The 20,809-nt window shown below is 45.2% G+C and overlaps 1 protein-coding gene and 1 long non-coding RNA gene across 3 annotated transcripts in view; one reads left to right on the top strand and one right to left on the bottom strand.

Moving 5' to 3' along the window:
- Positions 1-15,302, top strand: part of NPAS3 (neuronal PAS domain protein 3) — an 870,093-nt gene extending 854,791 nt beyond the window's left edge. For both annotated transcript variants that reach the window (XM_073800563.1, XM_073800562.1), the window contains 3 exons: positions 6,241-6,388; positions 9,788-9,912; positions 11,769-15,302. In XM_073800563.1, the coding sequence (XP_073656664.1) occupies positions 6,241-6,388; positions 9,788-9,912; positions 11,769-13,132 (1,637 nt within the window). In that variant the 3' untranslated portion in view covers positions 13,133-15,302. The remainder of the gene's footprint in view (positions 1-6,240; positions 6,389-9,787; positions 9,913-11,768) is intronic.
- The window catches only part of LOC141277986 (uncharacterized), a 255,725-nt gene that overhangs the window by 164,387 nt on the left and 70,529 nt on the right, over positions 1-20,809 (bottom strand). The gene's annotated exons all lie outside the window — the stretch shown is intronic.

Here is a 20,809-nt window from a genome sequence, read left to right as displayed (position 1 = left end):
GGGAATTTATTTTTTAAACTTAACAAATTGATGTGTTCTCAATCAATGGAAAGTTTTCTACAGGATTCAGTATTAACAGTTAATAAAAATCTGTCAGTCGGCGGCGGTGATATAGGAAAAAACCTCTTCTGAGGTTATAAATCACACAGATAGCAATTCAAGCAGGGCCTGTCATTAGGATATTAGGGGGAAAATCCATAGATGATGCATAGTCATTCACAGACCATCCACGGTCTTCTGTCCTTAAGCTCGTAACTCACATCAAAGTATCAAATAGCATTCAATTTGATCAAATATTGCTCAGCACGTAAATTTACAAAAAAAACCAAAAACCAATCTGTGGATGCCTGCTATTTAAGACATCTAGCTCACTAATTGCAAAATCTATAGGAAAGTCTGCACGGCATCAAAGCCTGGCTTGATCCTATGAGCAGTTCTAAATGAAAAACTGTCTCTATTGTAAGTAAATAAAGCGCTAAAGGCACAGTTCCTGGCTCTAACGCTGTCTCTCTTGTGGGTTTTGAAAATGACCTCTGTAAGCATCAAGGACTATGACTTTTTAGATAAAGAAACCTGTTCTTGTTTTAAGTCTATGTCAGGTTCATTCCCTATAGCCCACAGTTTTCAAAAGCAGAAGAAAAAGTAATCCAGAATTTAAAAAAGAAAAAAAAAAAAAAAAGTCCTGTTTCCAGAATGAAGTTCCCTGTCAGCCTGCCTTGGGCCTTAGGTGGAGAAGCAGAGATTAAAGAGTCAGTATTCTTTTTCATGTTTCATCTGCCAGTTTTGTGAATGTAGAAAGAAAAACCGGTAGCTACAGCCAAGCACCCAACGGTGGTATTAAGTAGAAAGTGTGATTCGAGCACACACCCCCTAACTTCCACGCTCTCCACATTAGTGAATTCAAAATTAATTTTTGAGTATCTAGCAGAAAACCCCCCACTCCCCATTCTCTGCAGCCATTGATGAAGGTAGCTCAAGGGGGGGTGAGCTGAGCAGCAGATGCACCCTCATATTGCCGTGACGATAATGAAGCTCTTTGTTCAGCTGTGTGAATGTCAAGTGTGAAAATCTCCGATGATCTCACCATTTCCTATTTATTCTATACTTACCTGAATACACCAAGTATTACAGCTTTTTAATGCATATGCAAACCTCTAAAATGTCCTTTTGTGAGACACTTTGCTAAAAGACCGCTTTTGAGATGTCTTCTTCATCTCCTCTTCAGACTGAATTAGACTGCTTCCTTCTTTTGAAGACACAAGTAACTCACTATTTAGAATCTTTGGCTTTGATTTTGTGGAACAGCCCAACAGGAAGAGACCATGTTCTCTTTTTTCCTCCATATTTCTGAAGGCAAACTTGGACTGATTTGTTTTGAGTTACTAACAGAGTTATGTTCCTGCCACAGACACAGGCTTCCTTTATGTCCTTTCAATCATCAGTCTATCTCTGTGGACAAAGTTTTCCTAAGGAATACTGAAATCCCTCTGTTGGTCACTGCGTGCAGAGCCATAGATGTGCACTCCAGCAAGAGCTCATCAGATTTGGGGGGGGGGGGGCTAGTTTTTCTCTATAAGGAGTACATTTCTTGTATGCCTGCCACTAAGCTCAAACCAAGAGGCCAGGTGACTTTTTAAAAAGATAGTCGATCAATCTGAGCATCCAGTCTTTGTGGGGCAAAGTGTGTATGTGATGTAAAAGGTCACGTGTTCTAACACATAAGCGTTTTTCTTTGGATTGAACTGCATTTGCCACTCCCTTCACAATTAGGGGTGGGTGGTATTTTGACACTTAGAGACAAAAATGGTCAAATGAGCAGGGCTAGAATGGTTCCCCAGCAAGACGTAAGTCTCTCCTTGTCTCTAGTAGTTTCTTCTCCCAAATGCAGGGTCATTTCTGTCCTCTGAAGAGCACAGTCTGTAACTCAAAGGCACCTGTAGCTTGGAAGGTGGAGCAGTACTGATGACAACTTCTTGGTTTTCCTCAGAGCTGAGCAATTACAGCCAAGCAATTGGCTACATCCTGGACTTCAGGGCTCAAAGGAGCAAGTTGCCGTGCAGTAGCAGAGGCATCCACGGTTATACCTGAGACCATCCAACACTGAAAGGGCACCTGGGAGAAACACAGTCAGCCTCGCTGTGTCTTCACGTTTACCCTCTAAAACCTAAGAAAAGGCCATTTCAGTGTTTTGAGACCCTTAAATAAAAACTAATCCCTATTGCACAGTCTTAAAGACATCTTTCTAGAAATGTTATGATGTGACCATTGAATTCAGTGGGCACACGTAGGCTGCTCTACCAAAAGGTTTGGACAGCAAAAAGTAAACTTTGGGATAAGCCAAAGAGAAGATGCCAGGTTATGTGTTAGAAGTACTCAGACCGTATCACAGTGTAAGACTAAAAATAAGATCCTCATAGATATTTCCTCTCTCTCTCGGTTTCCTCTCTTTATAGTTTGAGCACACTGTTATGAATGTCCTGGGCTCATTGGTTTGATGAGGATCTATCTCTTTTCAAGGGACAATTAACTGGTTTTTAAGGACTTCCATACCAAGTAACTTACATCATGCTATTTCTGGTTTTCTCCACAAAAGGGATTTTGTGAAATAGACTAACACAGACATTCTCTCATTTCTCTCCATTATTTAAAGCTAAAAACCCCAAAATAAAAACAGCAGCCCTGGATTAGAGAGTATCAAAAAAGTTTTTGTGTTTTTCAAGTTGTCTAATTTATTACAAACTAAAAATCTCTTTCAAACTGGCACCAAAGTGGCTTTTCTTCCTGAGCTGATTAGGACCACATGAGCTCAGGAAAAGCTGTCAGATCCTGCCTCTGGCACAGCTGGAACGATCCAACTGATTTGCCAGTATGATTTTTTTTTTTTTTAAAGCAGGAAGCTTCATCCACAAATCATAAATTTATATTCTAGAGCCCCAAGCAAAAATTATTCCGTGTTCATTTTAAAAGAAGCAAAATTCCATTGTGACCACTTTTATGGGTCCTCCCGAAAAACAGACGCAACTGGGGTGATCTTTTAGTCAACATTTCATGCTATAATAGGAGCTAACTCAGCGCCTTATCTTGAGTTATCTAGATTCCCACGGATACATGGGGGTGTCATTCAGAAAACACTGATCCTCAGGAAACAGTCATGATCCAAGACCATGCTGGAATGTCTACCTTGTCAGAATTCTGTTTGTCAGGCTGGCCCAGGGCAAATTAACGGATTAGGTTAAACTTGTCTTCTTGAGCTGAGGGTGATGGGCCCCTGGATCTGCTCTGTGGTGTGGACCATGGTAAGTGAAGGCACTCAGGTAGCTCCTGACTCCCCAGGGAACCCCTCAGGGGTCCTTTTCTCCGCAGCTCTTTCACCACCACTTCATCACGTAAACTTGCCTGGCCTGCCTCTCTCTCACTGAGGTCTCCTCTCTTTGCTAGATGGCCCTTGGCCTGGGTGATAAATAATATTCGTGGAATCATGGGTCCTAATAACTTTGTATTTATCTTCTCAGGAAACACAGATGCACCTAATCAGACCCAGAGTCGTGCTGCCTTAATCCAAAAAGGTGCATTTCAGAAAGGAGATTTTGTTTGTTTCTCTGTTTCTTTGTTTGTAAGTAAGAGAAAGTATTATTAGGAAGGAGAGGGCGTGGTGATCTTTCTGCTGATTCTGCAAACTCTAATTTGACTTTGTAGTTTCTGTCTCACTTTGCCCCTTGCTACGCACTGTATTGCGGGGTCTTTTTTTTTTTTTTTTTTTTTTTTAAATTTTGCCTGCTTTGGGTCAAATTCCAGTCGAAAATCCCCAGCCAGGCTGGGCTGGTCTAGCCTACCATCTCAGTGTTTTCTTCACGTGACTCTATAAAAGGGGCTTCTTAGTCTCTTTGCCTTTATTAAAAATACCAGAACCATTTGAAATTATCCCTTATTCCAGATACACAGCAGGTAGAATTATACACCAACCACTGATTGGGATGCTCTAAGTATTTCTGTGAAAACAGTGGGCAGAATTTCATAACCCATCCTTCCTCTATTAATAGTTAACCAGGTTGAGAGGATTTGAATAAAAGCACATCTTGTTGCATGCAACAATGGTTTGACAGAAGTGCTGTACGGCGGAGTCAGTATTTTACTGCTTTCAGCTTCACTACACAGTTTTGGAGCCGGGGAAGCCATGCATGCCGAATGGCAGAACTTACAATCGCCTACAAAAGCAGAGTACAGTCCTACCTGTGGAGCCTCACCACTAAGAGAAGGTGACAGTTCCGGGTTTTAAAAATACCCTGAACTGTAGACTAGTTTCTGAATAGAACTCGCCGCTCTTTGAAGCACTCATCGAAGCAAGGCTTTCTCAAGCAACTGTTAAGACATAAGTATTACATTTTACAACCATCCATGTCGTCTATTGTGAGACAAAAAAAAGAGAGAATGGGAGAAAAGCGTTGAAGTTTATATGTTTATGGATAAAATATATGGAGGTTTGATTTTTGACCACTTTCAGAGCTAGGAAGAGTGGCTCCGACATGGTGATGGGAAGAGCTTCCACAGCCTTAAACACAGCCCTTTTCCAAAGTGACTTCCCTTTACCCATCCAACCCCCCCCCCCAAAAAAAGCAAAATGTACTTCATGAAACTATTGTATATGAAGCACTTATTAGCCATAATTAAATGGACAATATGAATTTACTACGTCTTTAGGACTCTGGCTTGTTCTGGTTTAGAGCAAGATGATTAATGCAAATACATATTACTTGAGATAACCATTTAGCAGCTAATTTAGCCAAATTTATTACAGCAGTTAGAGGTTTTTCATTTTAGCAGACGGAGACAAGGACGTGCCAAAAGTGGGCAGCGTGGACGAGTGCACACTGCCCTCTAGTGGCCGGCCAGCTGGCGCGCTGTCGGGGGGTGTGGAGTCTGCAATTCGTATCCAAGCGATAACAGCGGGTTGTGCACGTTTCCGGCATCCTTTTAAACCCTTCCCATCCGTAGCACTTTATTTCAGGGGCTGATTTACTGCACTCTTCCCCCTTTTACTAGCTCAAGCGTGCCCAGATACAAATCAAATCCATTTCAACTTGGCAAGATTTTGGTTAAAGTATCATTTTTAACATCTGCATTTTAAAGCTCTCTTTCCGTGGATATTTAATGGCACCGTTTCACATTACTGATTGTTTTTACTTGTTCCTTCATTTGGGGCCATATTTCAGAGTCTGCGTAGAGCTGTCACTCTGTTTGGCTCTAGCCAAGTCAAACCTGTGCTTCGCTTAGGCCGGTGTTTCTGTCTGACTTGGTGAGGGAATGTATTTTGTTCCAACGTTCAGCAGATTTCTCACCAGAATCTCCCCTGACTGACCCATGTAGATTTAGTTCTTACCATAAATTCTGTTCGACAAGATCAGAAGGAACCGATACATAAGGACACGGGTTGATACTGCTCACACTGAGGTGAAATGATCAAAGACAGAGGAGGAAAGCATCTTTGGAACCATTCAGATATCCAGAATCGCAAAGAGAGCTACCTGGAAGCTATGAATAAATCACACCCAAATCTGCCTTTGTTCCCATCTGATGTCAAACCCACTGACAATATCCACAGCGCATTAGGCGTTCTGTGAGCCAGAAAGATGTGCGGTCCTGTTATCCTTCCTTTCACACCATGACTGTCCAAAATGGAATGAAGTCTTGCTACAAACGCTAGTAACCCTAGCTCCGGAGCTACTGCTCCACTGAATTGGTGATTTTATTTGTCCTACTAATGGCATTCTACATTAAGCGTACAGAGGGGCACCCCTGGCTGGGTGCGGGACCTCCCCTTTCTTTTTTTAAAAATTAATTTATTTATTTTTGGCTGCGTTGGGTCTTCGTTGTTGCCCGCGGGCTCTCGCTAGTTGCGGTGAGCAGGGGCTACTCTTCGTTACGGCGCGTGGGCTTCTCATTGCGGTGGCTTCTCTTGTCGTGGAGCAGGCGGGCTTCAGTAGTTGTGGCTCGCAGGTTCTAGAGTGCAGGCTTAGTATTTGTAGTGCACAGGCTCAGTCGCTTAGTTGCTCCGCGGCATGTGGGATCTTCCCGGATCAGGGCTCGAACCCGTGTCTCCTGCACTGGCAAGCGGATTCTTAACCACTGCGCCACCAGGGAAGTCCGGGACCTCCCCTTTCTAAGCTTCAGATTTTGCAGAGATGATAACCATTTCGTCCCAGTCCTAATATGCAATGCCTTCTATTCTGTTTTTTTCACCAGTGCTGAATAAGGGCCAATGTGTGACAAAGTACTATCGTTGGATGCAGAAGAATGGAGGATATATTTGGATACAGTCTAGTGCCACAATAGCTATTAACGCCAAGAACGCAAATGAGAAAAACATCATCTGGGTGAATTATCTTCTGAGGTATATTTTGGAATTCTTTTTCATTTCCATCTCAGTTATAAAACATGCAGCCCAATGGTAAATAGCTGAAATGTTGTATTATCTTTTGACAGTATCTGGTGTGGAATTATATGGAAATTCTGCTTTTCTTTCCACAAGATTCAAAGAAATGGGAAAAGTTCAAAGCCATGTCGGTAGGGACTTCGAGGGCAGATTTGCGAAATGTTCAGTAGTTCTTGGTCTGCCAACCTTGGGGCAGTTCTGCAGAGGTTGCTTTGGTTTCCCCACAAATGTTCGGGCCAGAAAAAGAACACAGACGTTGACCTCCAGTGGAAGCATTCAAAAAGCATCTCCTTCTCCCCCACACGTTCTCATACTCACGCACTCCAACCCTTGTGAAAATTATGAAAAGGGGATGCGGAAGAAGTGGCAGAGTTCATATTCCTCCTGTATCCCATGTCTTTGAAGTCCTCAGCGTATCACGTAGGGTTGGATTCCCCAGACATTCAAGTGTTGGTAAGCAAAGGGAGTCGCTTTGCCAGAATTGACACAATTTCAGTGTAAAAACGAAGGCAGTCTTCTTTTGCCTGCCCTGGGATCTCAGGCAAGGGTGACCGCTGTTTTAACGCATCCTCCAATTTATATCCATTAATGCAGCCAAGCTCAACAGCCTCCTGAATTCCAGCGTGCAATACCCCTCGTCTCTCCATCCTCATCTGCTGCCTGTGGATTCAGGCTAGCACCAGAGTGACCAAGACGCATAGCCTGGGTGGTCTGCGTCTGGGGACAAGCTTTCTGGGAGGTTCTCCACCAATCCTGCCATGAAGCTATCCAAATGCTCAGCCTGGGTCCCTCCCACCACTGTCACTCTAGTCTTTGGCTCCTCTTGGCCTAAAGCCACCAAGCAGGGCCCACATGGGGTCTGAGGAGGAAAACTTCCAGCGGGTCTTATGAATGGAAGTTGTTGCCCTTTGACTGAGAATGCCGACAGGGAGTACCGAATCCCATTTTTCTTTGAGACAGAGATGCAGACAGCCATGGCTCATCAGCACGCTGACCCTTCAGAGTGTGTTCGCGTCCGCTGGTGACGACTTGAAGGCGTGAACGTGCTTGCTTCCAATAGCGTATCAATCAGACACTGATGATTATTGCTCTAGAGAGGGCTTTAATGTGCACCACTTAGAAGAGTCTTCATTCATCTACTTTCTTTTCCCTTTTTTGACCTCTTCTACTCTACATTAATTCTCTCTAAAGGTAAAAGTATGGGTATCTAATGGGGCTTTCTCCAACGCCTGCTCTTCATGCAAACTATCCCCTGTGTTTGTGATATGCTCAAGACGGGTTCTGCTATCAGGGAATTCTCCTACTTAGAGGTGTACGGAACAGTGGCGGTATGCAATGCAGGTTATAAAAACTCACATGCCGAAGAGAAGACAGAATATTGTGGCACCGACATTCACTGTGCCAAGGAGACCCGTTATTAGTAAAAAGTAGACATTAGTAACAGGGACACCGTAGACTGTAGGATGGCCGTCCCCCAGGCTGCTGGAGCCCAGGGCACTAAAGTAATCCCTATGGTTGTTCATCTCATTCAGGGAGACTTCTTCCCTTCTGGATCTTTCTTACTGCCTCATCAGCCTCATGACTTCCTACTCTGCCCCCAAACAGAGGGAGTGAGGAGGGGTGAGGAGAGGGCAGCTGGTGCTACTTTGGGTCCACACTTGGTCTAGCCTAGGATCACATGGTACAAGCTCATGAGCGTTTGGTGTTCCTGGCCCGCCTCATTCCATACGGAGAGGAAGGAAGCAGTTTGGGTACCAAAGCCCAGCCTTCAGGCTCAAAGAGCTTTGATCTCAGGCATGCCAGACGTGTTTCAGCTGACCTGAAGACTCACCCTGGGTTCAATAATAGAAGACTGGGAGTTGGCCGACAAGGGACTGGTGAACCCACATGGCATCTGGACCAAAGGAGACTGACATACATGAGCTTTAGCAGAGGAAGCTCCCCAGGTCTGTCACTCATCAGGATCACTTCTCCAGGCTGGAGGTCTAGGAAGAAGGGCCTTGGCCTGATAGTAACTACTGAAGTTGGTTTTTCTTTCCCACATTCCTGTCCTTTATTCTTCCCCAAGCAGTATTTTCATGCTCCCTCTTCCTGGCCAGAATCCCTCACTTCTGGGCTCCATCCAGGCTTGCACGTCCCTGTTCTGAAATTACTGCTCCTCCGGTCTTCTTCCTGTACCCTCACAACACCTGGTAGAATTACAGAAACTGTGTAAGGGCTAAGGCTACCTTCCCAGCATCTGGTTCATTTGCTCATCTAGAGAAAGCTCTGCTGCTGACGCTAATTCACACTAAGGAGTAAAGCCCTGATGAGTTATCTTAGTGAATGAACCCCCCTGGGATATTTGCAGTTTTAGTGTAGTTACTGAAACAGTGACTCTTTGATACAGGAATTTCACTAGAAATTAGCTAGTGAGTCATAGAGACCTATGGAAGGTCTCTGGCTGCCTGGCCATGATAGAAGGGCAGAAGAGGGATTTTCCATTTGGAGGCAAGAGACTTTCCTAGTGCCTTCAGATTACGCAGCTGGTACTGCTCACATGCTGGCCTGGCCTTGGAGTGGCATTTCTAGAAGATCGCTGACTGACCGAACACACTCCCTTTTCCAGAGGAGGCTTGTTTCTGAATTAAAAATAGAACAAAAATGAAGCACTTTTGTACAAATGGGGTTAGCTTCATTCTTTCACACTGGGACTCTCCCCACTGCAATCAGATTTCCAGCTAACAAGCCACAGGTGTACACCACACGAGCGGATGAAAATGTGATTGTAATGGGTGTGTTGACAGTTCGGTAGCCATAATCCAGGCAGCCCAAGGTGCACCTGTGCATCTGTCAGATCGTTAGGTGCTGAGGGCTCTGCCCCCCAACTTCCCGCCCCCAATAGCCTTAGAGCCACCTGAACAGCTGAGGACACTCCGTCAAGGAGCCAAGACAAGGGTACTGAAGCAATGGACTCATCAGGAGCCCAGGAGAAGGCAGGGCACACCGGGAGGCAGGGGAATGAATTGTTGAGGGTGCTTCTCTCATCCTCCCTTCCCCCAGGTGTGGTACTGGGAGGAATGTCAAGCAGCCCAGTTCCCTGCCCCCAGTGGTACCTGATTATTTGAATGCTTTTTGGTGGCTTTCACGTAGCATTTGGGTATTCAGTCATTGTGGCAAGGTGCACCTGTTGCCCAGCGCATGCAATCCAAGCTTCTGTAAAAGTCCCATGATGAGCTGAGAAATGATTGCATGCTTAGTCTTTCAAACCCTCTAAACTCCAGAAGTTTGGGGCAAGGAAGTGGGAAGAAGATGGTCAGAAGCAACCCATCCAGAAGGGTTATCTGCACTCTTGATGAACACCTCCCTCCTCCACAGCAACCCCGAATACAAGGACACGCCAATGGACATCGCACAGCTTCCCCACCTGCCGGAGAAAACTTCGGAATCCTCAGAGACCTCCGACTCTGAGTCAGACTCTAAAGACACCTCAGGTATTACAGGTATTACGACTTCTCCGTGTTCTGCAGTTACGGCTTGCCTTTCCAAACTTGAGGGGTGGGCAACGGCCAAAGGAGTGTCATCTGAACGAAGCAACCGGTCAAAGTTTATATAGGGATATATGTCACGTCAAGTTATTACTGAGTCTTTCTCAACACATATATGTATATATACTTATATACCACTACATACAGATGTACACACTACATAAGTGCGTGCACATACATACAACACACGTTTATGTATGTGGTGTTATGTAAATATATACATGCATATAAATATATACATATATGCATGTTGTGGTATGTATTCATACACATAGGTATATTATGGTATATAAATATATATACACAAATATACAGAGAGATTGATTGATTGAGCCATCACTTAATGTCAGTCCTCCATACAGAAGAAGCCCGGCCCTAACCCCATAGCTAGCTCCAACCTCTTTACCAGAAGCAGACAGCAGGGCTATCTCTGTTGCTCCAAGACAGACCGTGACTTTGAGCCCCAAATATTCACATCCTCACCAAGCTGGGATTGAACCTCTAGAGTGGGATACTTAATGGCATCGGTAAATGACTCTTTCTGGGTGCCGTCTGTTACTCATTTTCTGAATCTATGCTGAACAAATCCATGCCTTCCCATTCCTAGTTATTTTGGGAAGCAAACTTTGAGTCGTTCTTTGGAGCACAGGAAAGCTAATAGAAAAATTTACTTTTCCTCCACTTCCCAGTCCCCTTCCACAGACACGCATAGATGCAAGGGGCACATAACTCATAGAATTTATGGCTGCAAAACAGCCTAAGCCTCTCCTAACCCAGCCTTTTCTGCTAAATAAATGAAGGCCGGAGTAGTTACATGATTTGTCCAAGGTGCTAGCCCAGGCTGCCATCCAAAGGCAGAGCCATAAAATCAGCATCATCCCTAAAGGTTCTGAGGTTCTATCACTGAGAAAATCTATCCTCCCTAAAATGTGCCAGACGACTAGGGCACACCGGCCACAAACCCCGTCCTTAGGGAACATGCTCTTGTACCGTATTCCCTCTACTCCAGACACAGCGTCAGGGAGGCCGAAGCAGGTGGGGAGGATCTTGATTGATTTCCTGTAAATTGCATTCATTCGAGAAAGTTCTTTACTAGGGCAGAGTTCTAGAACAGACAATCTCTGCTCCTTATTTATATAGTATATAGCAGTGAACAAAAAAGACAAAAATTCCCTGCCCTGTGGAGCTTATATTCCAGTTGGGGGAAGAGGCAGAAGTAAATAAAAATAAAACATACAATGAATCAGATGGCGCTCAGTGCTCTAGAGAAAAATAACTTTAGGAATGGAGACTATGGTTTTCAATAACGAGCAGATATTTACCAGGGGAAGGTGCAGACCTCTTTGGAAAGTCACCTTGCAAATCATCATTTTTCTGTGTCACTACCACCTTATTCCCGGTTATTTACTCCCGAGTCTGTGAGCATTTTCGCAGAACATCTCGAATGTTAACGTGCCTAAGAATCACCTGGGGATCCTGTTCAAATGAAGAATCGGATCCAGTAGGTCTGGCTGGAAGCCTGGGATTCTGCATTTGTAGCAAGCCTCCAGGTGATGCCAATGCTGCGGGCAGGTCCGGGGACCACACTTCTGAGTCAGGGTCCCTCTAATGTAGGTCCTCAAGAGAGGGAAAGCCCAGGCTTTAAGTAACCGAGGCAGTGGAGCAGCTCAGGATAAGGCGACGCCCCCCCCCACCTCCGCCCTCCCCTCCCCCACCCCCGCAGGTGAGAGGTGGGTCTTGCCCTGCTAATCCGTTGTCTCCTGTGTCTCCTCTCCCGCCCCCTACCCGCCGCGGCCGCCGGCCCCACGCAGAGGACAACGAGAACTCCAAGTCCGACGAGAAGGGGAACCAGTCCGAGAACAGCGAAGACCCGGAGCCCGACCGCAAGAAGTCAGGCAACACGTGCGACAACGACATGAACTGCAACGACGACGGCCACAGCTCCAGCAACCCGGACAGCCGCGACAGCGACGACAGCTTCGAGCACTCGGACTTTGAGAACCCCAAGGCGGCCGAGGACGGCGGCGGCTTCGGCGCGCTGGGCCCCATGCAGATCAAGGTCGAGCGCTACGTGGAGAGCGAGTCGGACCTGCGGCTGCAGAACTGCGAGTCGCTGTCGTCGGACAGCGCCAAGGACTCGGACAGCGCGGGCGAGGCGGGCGCGCAGGCCTCCAGCAAGCACCAGAAGCGCAAGAAGAGGCGGAAACGGCAGAAGGGCGGCAGCGCCAGCCGCCGGCGCCTGTCCAGCGCGTCGAGCCCCGGCGGCCTGGACGCGGGCCTGGTGGAGCCCCCGCGGCTGCTGTCCTCCCCCAACAGTGCCTCGGTGCTCAAGATCAAGACGGAGATCTCGGAACCCATCAACTTCGACAACGACAGCAGCATCTGGAACTACCCGCCCAACCGGGAGATCTCCCGGAACGAGTCGCCCTACAGCATGACCAAGCCCCCCAGCTCCGAGCACTTCCCGTCCCCGCCGGGCGGCGCAGGCGGCGGGGGGCTGCACGTGGCCATCCCCGACTCGGTCCTCACTCCGCCCGGTGCCGACGGCACTGCCGCCGCCGCCGCCGCCGCCCGCAAGACTCAGTTCGGCACCTCGGCCCCCGCGGCCTTGGCCCCCGTCGCCTCCGACCCGCTGTCGCCCCCGCTCTCGGCGTCCCCGCGGGACAAGCACCCTGGGGGCGGAAGCAGCGGCGGCGGGAGCGGCCCCGGAGCGTCCAACTCCTTGCTGTACACTGGGGACCTAGAGGCGCTGCAGAGGTTGCAGGCGGGCAACGTCGTGCTGCCGCTGGTGCACAGGGTGACCGGGACGCTGGCGGCCACCAGCACGGCCGCGCAGAGGGTCTACACCACGGGCACCATCCGCTACGCGCCAGCCGAGGTGACCCTGGCCATGCAGGGCAACCTGCTGCCCAACGCGCACGCTGTTAACTTCGTGGACGTTAACAGCCCGGGCTTCGGCCTTGACCCCAAGACGCCCATGGAGATGCTCTACCACCACGTGCACCGGCTCAACATGTCGGGACCGTTTGGCGGCGCCGTGAGCGCGGCCAGCCTGACGCAGATGCCCACCGGCAACGTGTTCACCACGGCCGAGGGACTCTTCTCCACGCTGCCCTTCCCCGTCTACAGCAACGGCATCCACGCGGCACAGACTCTGGAGCGCAAGGAGGACTGAGCACCGCCCAGCGCGGCCCGGGGCTCTGCCCGGAGGCATCGTCGGAGTTTTCGTTTAGACCTTTGATTCTAGCACTTTGAATTCGAGCAGGTCAGCATCTTCTGTCGCCACGACGGTCCCCGTTCCATCCCCTCTTTCTTTCACTGGACTCATTCTTTGCTGTAAAGATATGTTTATTTTTGGCCTTCAGAGGGTCAGACGACCAGTTGCCTGCCATTTTGTCTTCTTCCGAGATGTGTGTTGGGTTGTTTTGCTTTCCTTTGCATCTTTATTAAGATGTCTTTAATGTGTATATGCCTCTGCCATTGAATACTCAGTCTTGTGGTCAAGAGATTTCTGAAATGACAACCATTGAGTTTTCTTCCTAAAGATCTTGATATGATCAAGATTGAAAGAGACAAGCATAAACAATGTGCCCTGTTTGACTAAGTCAAATGAAATGGGGTGGTGTTTTTGTTTCTGTTCCTAATTCCTTTGAAAATAGGGGGATAGTATTTTAGAATTTTATGCAGAATTTAATTCTCTTTTTATGGTTAAGATTTTAAGATTTTCTTACTTGCACATAAAAATAATTTTGGGTTCTTAAACTTAATTTCTGGCCTGTGACTAGAATGTTTAAAAAAAAAGTTGGACTAAATGTTAATTACTGAAACATTAACTTAATTTCTAAAACCATGGTGCTATCATTTATTAATCTGTAATGTCTTCATACAAAATGCAGCTCCTGGGCTGGGTTTTGAAAATAATGTGTTCTGTCCTGGTCTGGAGTCCATTGCTGCAGTCTCCTTGGTTAGTTAAGACAAAGCCCTCATTAATGTTTGCTGCAGGACTTAAAATTTTTTACCTCCCAACTAACATAGCCTCACATTAAATTTAATGGGTCAGGAGAGCCCTTTTTAAAAGGGCTTTTGGAAAACTCAATCAAACTGATTTGAGGAGCAGTTTAGGTACATACTGCCTTTCGTTGAGCTTTCTTTCTTTCCTTTTCTCAGTCTAACTGAGGCTAATTTTTGCAACTTCAATAACACTTTGGAGTAAAGAAGGAAAAAAATATTTAACGTTTTTTGATTTTTTCATTTCTTGCTAAAAAAAAGAAAAGGAAGGTTGTATTTTGAGGGACTGATTTGGTGGATTTTTTTTCCCCTTTGGTTCTTTTATTTCTAGGTTGGAACCAGTAAGGTTTAAAACTAAAGAATGGGTTAAAATAAGCTTCAAACAGATAACTGCAACTGCACATTAAGTTTAAAAAAAAAAGAAAAAAAAAAGAAAAAGGAAAAAATACCCTATTTTGTCTTTGTTGCCAGAAATCAGTGTAGTGTCAAACACTCCAAATGACTGTCAAGTATAAACTCTTCTTCCACTCCATTTTTGTCAACTGATTGTTAAGGCATCTAATAACAGATGTGAGAACTGTAATGTGTGCACTGTGTACGTGTCCTTGGCTGTCAGTCCATTGCAGTTTCAATGTGTGTTTCTATATGCAGTATATACTAAGCTAATGTAGTTGTTTTGTCCTTTGTCTTCTCTGTGCTCTATCTCTAGTACAGTCCCATTCCTGCAGTCCTAGTGAATCAGTGATTCTTGGGGGTTAGTGAGTTTTGTGTGGTGGCCTTCCTCTGTAACGTCACCCTATGCTGCTTCTACTGTCTGTGAATCTTCCATTTCACTTTTGAAGATTTCTGCTGTTGCTTTGCTGGTGTATATTCTCCCAACCTCTCCCCTTTCTCTCTCCCTCTCTCCCTCCCTGCTCCCTCCCTCCCTCCCTCCCTCTCTATCTTTCTCTCTCTCTCTCATCTCCCCTTTTCCTGCCTCATCTCCCCCCCAACCCCAACTTCTCCAAAATCTTTTTCATTCTCAGAGATAAAAAGACTCTTAACTAGCTCAAGGTTAATGGAGCCATTTTTCCCATAATGGAATTCTGGGTATGACTCTTTCTTCTGGAGTGCCACACAAAGCACTGAAGAATAACGCTCAGATATATGAAATAATTGATGCCATATAGCCTCAGTTGTTAACATTCCCAGAGTCCCTTGTGTTCTACCTATAAGCAGTGGGTGCTTTGCTTTGGTTTCCTTCCAGGTTGGCTGATGGAGCAATATATAAAGCAATTTACCAGTGAGACAGAAAATTATTTCAAAGGTCAACCAACATTTTTTAAAAACAAAAGGGGAGCGGTGGGGGGGGGGGATGGACTATAGAATTGTCAGTATATATTTGTTTATGTGTGCAATGCTAATATAGTAACTCGGCTGTCCTTTGAATATCACTGTGTTGAGTGGATTCCTCCAGGCCCTTTGATTCCATGAGTTGGGCCCAAACCACTGTGGAATAGTGAAAAGAAGTTTAATGCCACAAATTCTAATAGTGAGCACTTACTTGAAGGATTTGAGTAGGTTTAGGAAGTGAAGAAGGCCAATCACGAAATTTAAAGAGTCATTTTGGAAGCTCTGCTCTAGCTATTGAACAATCAAAGGAACGCACCTATCAGCTACAAAGAACAGCTAGACGGCTGTTTTTTATTTTCTTTTATAAATGTTTCTGTGTTGTGTCAAAATGATTTCTGGTGATTTAAACTAACAGATAATCACAGCTGCTGTCTAAATCCATAGTGTTAAAATTACAAAGTGGAAAAAAAAAATACTTCATTACCTGTGAAGACTGTGTCTGTGTTTTTAACTATTTCTTGTACAAATATATGAAAACTTTTATGAGGAGACTGGTGCCAAGTAGCTGAATAATGGGGAAAGGGATATTCTGTTCGTAAAAATCTTAGCAGTGTTACCAACTCTACAATATATATATAAAAAAAAATTAAAACATTACAAAGCGACAGCTATGGTACATTTGTTTTGTGTGAAGCTAACGGGACCTAACTTCCTGAGTGCCTGGCTCATTTTGAAACATTTTTTTTCATTGACCATTTATAATGCTGCAAATCAGAAATGTACATACTTCATTTACAACAGGGTTCTTTTTATACTTTTGTAGATTCTCATACATGTCACATACATGGTTGTCTTTATGTAACTTAATTTTTCATCTGCAGGTGCCATTTTCATAATAAACTTCTCTTGGATTTGTTACTATCTGGCATCATTTCTTTTACATGTAACCATCCTAACTAATGAATGCTGGTAGTATTTGTTTAAGCAGGTACCTTGGTCATTATTCTTGATTTGAACAAAACAGAAAAAAATTTTTAAAGCATCCATATTTTTGCTAGTTTTGGACAAAATGCATAGCTTGTGTACCGATGAGGCTGACTGACAAGGCACAGATTAAGATGCTAATCCAAATACTACATCAAATGTGCAACCATCCTAGATTCTCAGCTACCCCAACTCATTGTCACATGAGCATTACTATGTACGTTATCAGAGCTGAACAACGGGCCTGCGACATTAACCACTATGGGAAGTGTGCATTTTTTCTTGATTAACGCACAGTAAATGATGAGAGTTTTCATACATTAATCATTGAAAATGCACTCGAGATTTTCACTTATTATGAGCTCTAATGTATAACCAACTGTTCCATTGCTTATATCTTCTCTTTATACTAAATATGTATTTTCTTTCTCCAGATAAGCCAAGTCAGTCATGACTGTGCTGTGTTATTGGGTAGGTCAGCATCCAGCCTGTCCCTTTTTGAGGCAGGTCAGCTGGCCAACTCCAAAAAATAAACAAAGAGGGGAAACTTCAGCCGCTCTCTCAAAGTTAAGGATACAGGTGGGTCACCTGTTAAGTCTGTGCTCTCCAGAAAAGGAAGACATATGGATGGGTTGAGTGGAAAGAAAAGGCAAGCACTTTGTCCAGAATCTCCCAACTATAGTGATTATCATGTCCTACGTTAAGTCTTTGGTGACATTTGCTAATTTGAGGGTACCTTTGGTTAACGGAGGATAGCTTCAGACTGGTGGATGTGGAAATGCAGTTATGGTTGTGGGGTCCTAGATCTCTCCACTAGACCCTTTATGGATCCCTGGAAATAAGTACTTCAAAATCAGAAATAGGAAGAGGGTGACTGAGAATACAGAACCGGATTCTCTCAACTACTTTGCCAAAACCTATCTTTCCTTTTTGCTCTTGAGAGTCAGAAGAATATAGTAGAGCAATATTGAGAAGCAAACAAATTGATGAAGCTGGAAACGTGGTCCTGAACAGATGACAGTGAGTGTTGAAGCCAGCTTACCCAAGGCACTCTGTCTGAAGGTGTTGATGGACCAGGCTGTTAGCCATGGCTTTCAGAGCTTTGCATGGGGGAGGGTCTACCAAGGCTGAGGGCTGACCCTCTGTTGGCACGATGACAATGTTGGTTGGCCGTAACACTTTAATTCTGGACACCCCTTCACCCTGTGATCTGGAGGTAGTAGCAGTTGGGAGTTGAAAAAGGAAAGCCAGACATGGTGATGGGTGAGTTGAAATCGTCATGATATTTGGAGCTTCTGCAATAGAGGTGATAGAAATCCTCGATGCTTACCCAGGCTCAAGCCTCCTTAGCATCAAGTTTCCTGTCCTTTATTTGTACCCATCAATGCTAAAATACGTCACTAATTAAATAAAGAACACCTCTTAGCCAAAAAGAGAGGGCGTGAGCTCTGGGCGCAGACCCACTGACAACTGGGCAGCCCTGCCACTTCCCCAGCCCTGGGGCTGCCAGCCAAACCAGAACCCTGAGCTCCTCAGAGGCACAGGCCCTCTCCCTTGCCAGTCTGGCAGCAAGTCACTTGGTTAAGGCTTCAGTTTGCAGGTGATGGATAGAACAGGGATCTAAGGCCAGCCCTCTGCATCTCTTCTCCTTCCCAGCTGATTCTGACACTTATCCATTTGGCAATGAGGAACAACAGCAGCAGCAAACCTTTAAATAAAGTTGCAGGCAGGACAAGAGGGAAGATATGCATTCAGCTGAGCATAAAGAAACTGGTCTTAGTCCTTTTGGGCTATAACTCTTACCCATCTTCACCTACCCCTAGACAAAGCATATTTATGTTGAACAACATGCTGAACAATTTGAAATCAACTTGGTCTCTGCACTGCATTGAAGGTAAGAGATAATGTATATTTTCAAGCCCAGAAGATAGTCTGTTCAAGCCAAGAAGATTGTTATCCAGTTTCAAAAATTAGAGAGAGTGAAGGACTTGGAAGAAAAGGAAGAATACCTTCGCTAATCCTTCATATCATGTAGTGAACAAGGCAAACCTTATTCGTGAGCATGAGTCTCAAAGAATGATGACAGCTAGCAGGCTTAAGAAACAATTCTGGGATGCTAAGGTAAGCTAACACCCTTAGATGTTTCTGCTTTTCTGTATCTCCTAGAAAACCATTATAAGGGCGGGGGGGGGGGCTGACCTGGTAAACTCGCCACAGGCGTCAATCATGGCTTGTTCATCTTCATGTCCCCCCACAGTGCCTAGCTCAATGATTTATGAATAGTCTTGGCTCGGTGAAGATCTACTAAATACTGATGGATGAGGACACGTGGAAAAATGAAAACGAAACATGACTTGTCAAGAGTCAGTGATTCCACAAGAAATGACCATGTGGTTTGGCAGGATGGATTGAATTTCCACCAAGAAAGGAATGGCAAAATGGATAAAGCAGCAAGTTCATTCATTCCTGCCTTCGCAGGTAGTCCGGATGGCTGGCACAGAGTTGGCCATCGAGAAATGTTGGTTGGAGGGTGTGTGTGTCCACAATACTATTTATTCTATATTCAGCAATAAGTTAGGTACCACAAATAGAGAAAGGAGGAAGAGGAAACAGCCCAAGCAGTTAGTAACTGGCTTAGAAAAACTTTGACAATGTAGCCCATGGACAGCTAGTCAGATGGAGCTTAGATTCATAAGAAGGTACCATTTAACAGTGCACCCTCACAGATGAGCAGTGAGCTACCTAAACTCAGTCATCACCCAGAGACTCTTAGCAACCGAGAGAGACTCTCTTGTATAGAAATCACATCTCCTTAATTCTAGTGGTGAGGGTCTTTCTAGCCCACAATTGAATTGTTAACATTTTTAGAAGGTGCTGAACTGAAATCTTCCCTCTGGAGTTAAATGGACTAGATCTCAACCCTCTGCCATCTGAGTGGCCTTCAAATATGTGAAGATGGATATCAGAGTGTCGATAAGTCTCTAGGTTAACTGTCACCTGTTCTTTCCATTGTTCCTCCAATGGCATTGTGGCAGGTCCCTTCACCATCCTAGTCACCCTCATCTGGGTGCACCAGAATTCGTCAAGGCCCCCGAATTGGTTTCCTGTGGCTGCCTCACTACCACAAACTGTGTGGCTTGAAACAGCAGAAATGTATCGTCTCCCAATTCTGGAGACTTGAAGTCTGAATTCAAGGTGCCACAAAGGTGGATTCCCTCTGAAAGGCTCTGATGGAGAGTCTGCTCCTTGCTTCTCTCCTAGCTTCTGGTGGGGAACAGCAATCCTGGGCATTTCTTGATGCAACATTCTGATGTGTGCCTCTACCATCACATGGCCATCTTCTCCCTGTGTGTATCTGCATCTTCACACGGAGTTCTCTCCGCTGTGCGTGTCTCTCCTCTACCAATAAGGACACCAGTCATATTGGATTAAGGGCCCACCCTACTCCAGTATGACCTCATCTTAACTAATTACATCTGCAATGACCCTACCCTGAGAAGGAAATGGAACTAAAGTCACATGCTGAGGTATGGGGGGTTAGGACATCAACTCTTTGGAGGACACAACTCAACCCATAATGGCCCCTTTTAAAACGTGGCACCCCGGACCGATCACAGAGCTCCAGGTGTTATCTGGTGCCTGCCTGAGCTAAAAGTCCCATTACATCTTTTGCTCAGGACTCTGAGATTTTAATTAAAACAGTCTGAAACTGAAGTCACTTCTTAGCAGCCAGGCCAAATTGTTATTTCATCTTGAGCCTCTAGTCAACCAGAACACCTTGGTCTTTTCACAAACGTTTGACAAGGTAGGTCTCCCACCTCCTATACATATATAGCCCTCATGTAATGCTGGCATGTGCTTAGGGGAAAAGCAATTTAAGGAAAGAAGTTCACTTGTTCCCTAGGCATGGAAGGTGAGCAAGGGCCTGTCCCTGTGAAAACATCGCTCATTTTCATTGTGCTCTATGTGCCCTCTGAGACGACTTCGCCCAGCCCTGCTGGACAGGAGAGACCTGGCCCCAGCATTTATAGAACTCTGAACCCTGGGATAAAAGCACATAATGCATCCATAACAAATTCCCAGTGGGCTACTCTCTTGTAAATAAACTGAGGCAGGGAAAAACGACCACGAGAAGGAAACTGAAAGAATTAGAGAAACTACAGTATCAGCCATTACAGGAGCAGAAGTGGGGTGAGATGCCAAGACCCCTGATATGTACGTGTAAAATCATCCACTCAAATGTCAAATAAAAATCATGAGGCCAAACTCATCAACCTTCTGAAAATGAATAGACCTCTTTTTGTCTCCTTTCACGGACCAAAATCAAAGCGATTAGTGTAAGATTGTCTTGTACTTTCCTGGGGACAAAGCACAGTTGTTTTTTGTTCTGTTATCTTTCTACCGGCAGTCATGAGATACACCAACAGGAGTGACCCAGATAATGTTCCTCTGTTGAAATTTTTCTACAATAAAATTAATTTCTGTTTTAAAAATAATATATGCAAACTACTAAGACCACTTTAAGAAA

The sequence above is a fragment of the Tursiops truncatus genome, chromosome 2 (assembly GCF_011762595.2).
Source record: "Tursiops truncatus isolate mTurTru1 chromosome 2, mTurTru1.mat.Y, whole genome shotgun sequence".
In the NCBI taxonomy this organism is placed as follows: domain Eukaryota; kingdom Metazoa; phylum Chordata; class Mammalia; order Artiodactyla; family Delphinidae; genus Tursiops; species Tursiops truncatus.
This window is presented reverse-complemented; position numbering and strand designations above follow the sequence as displayed.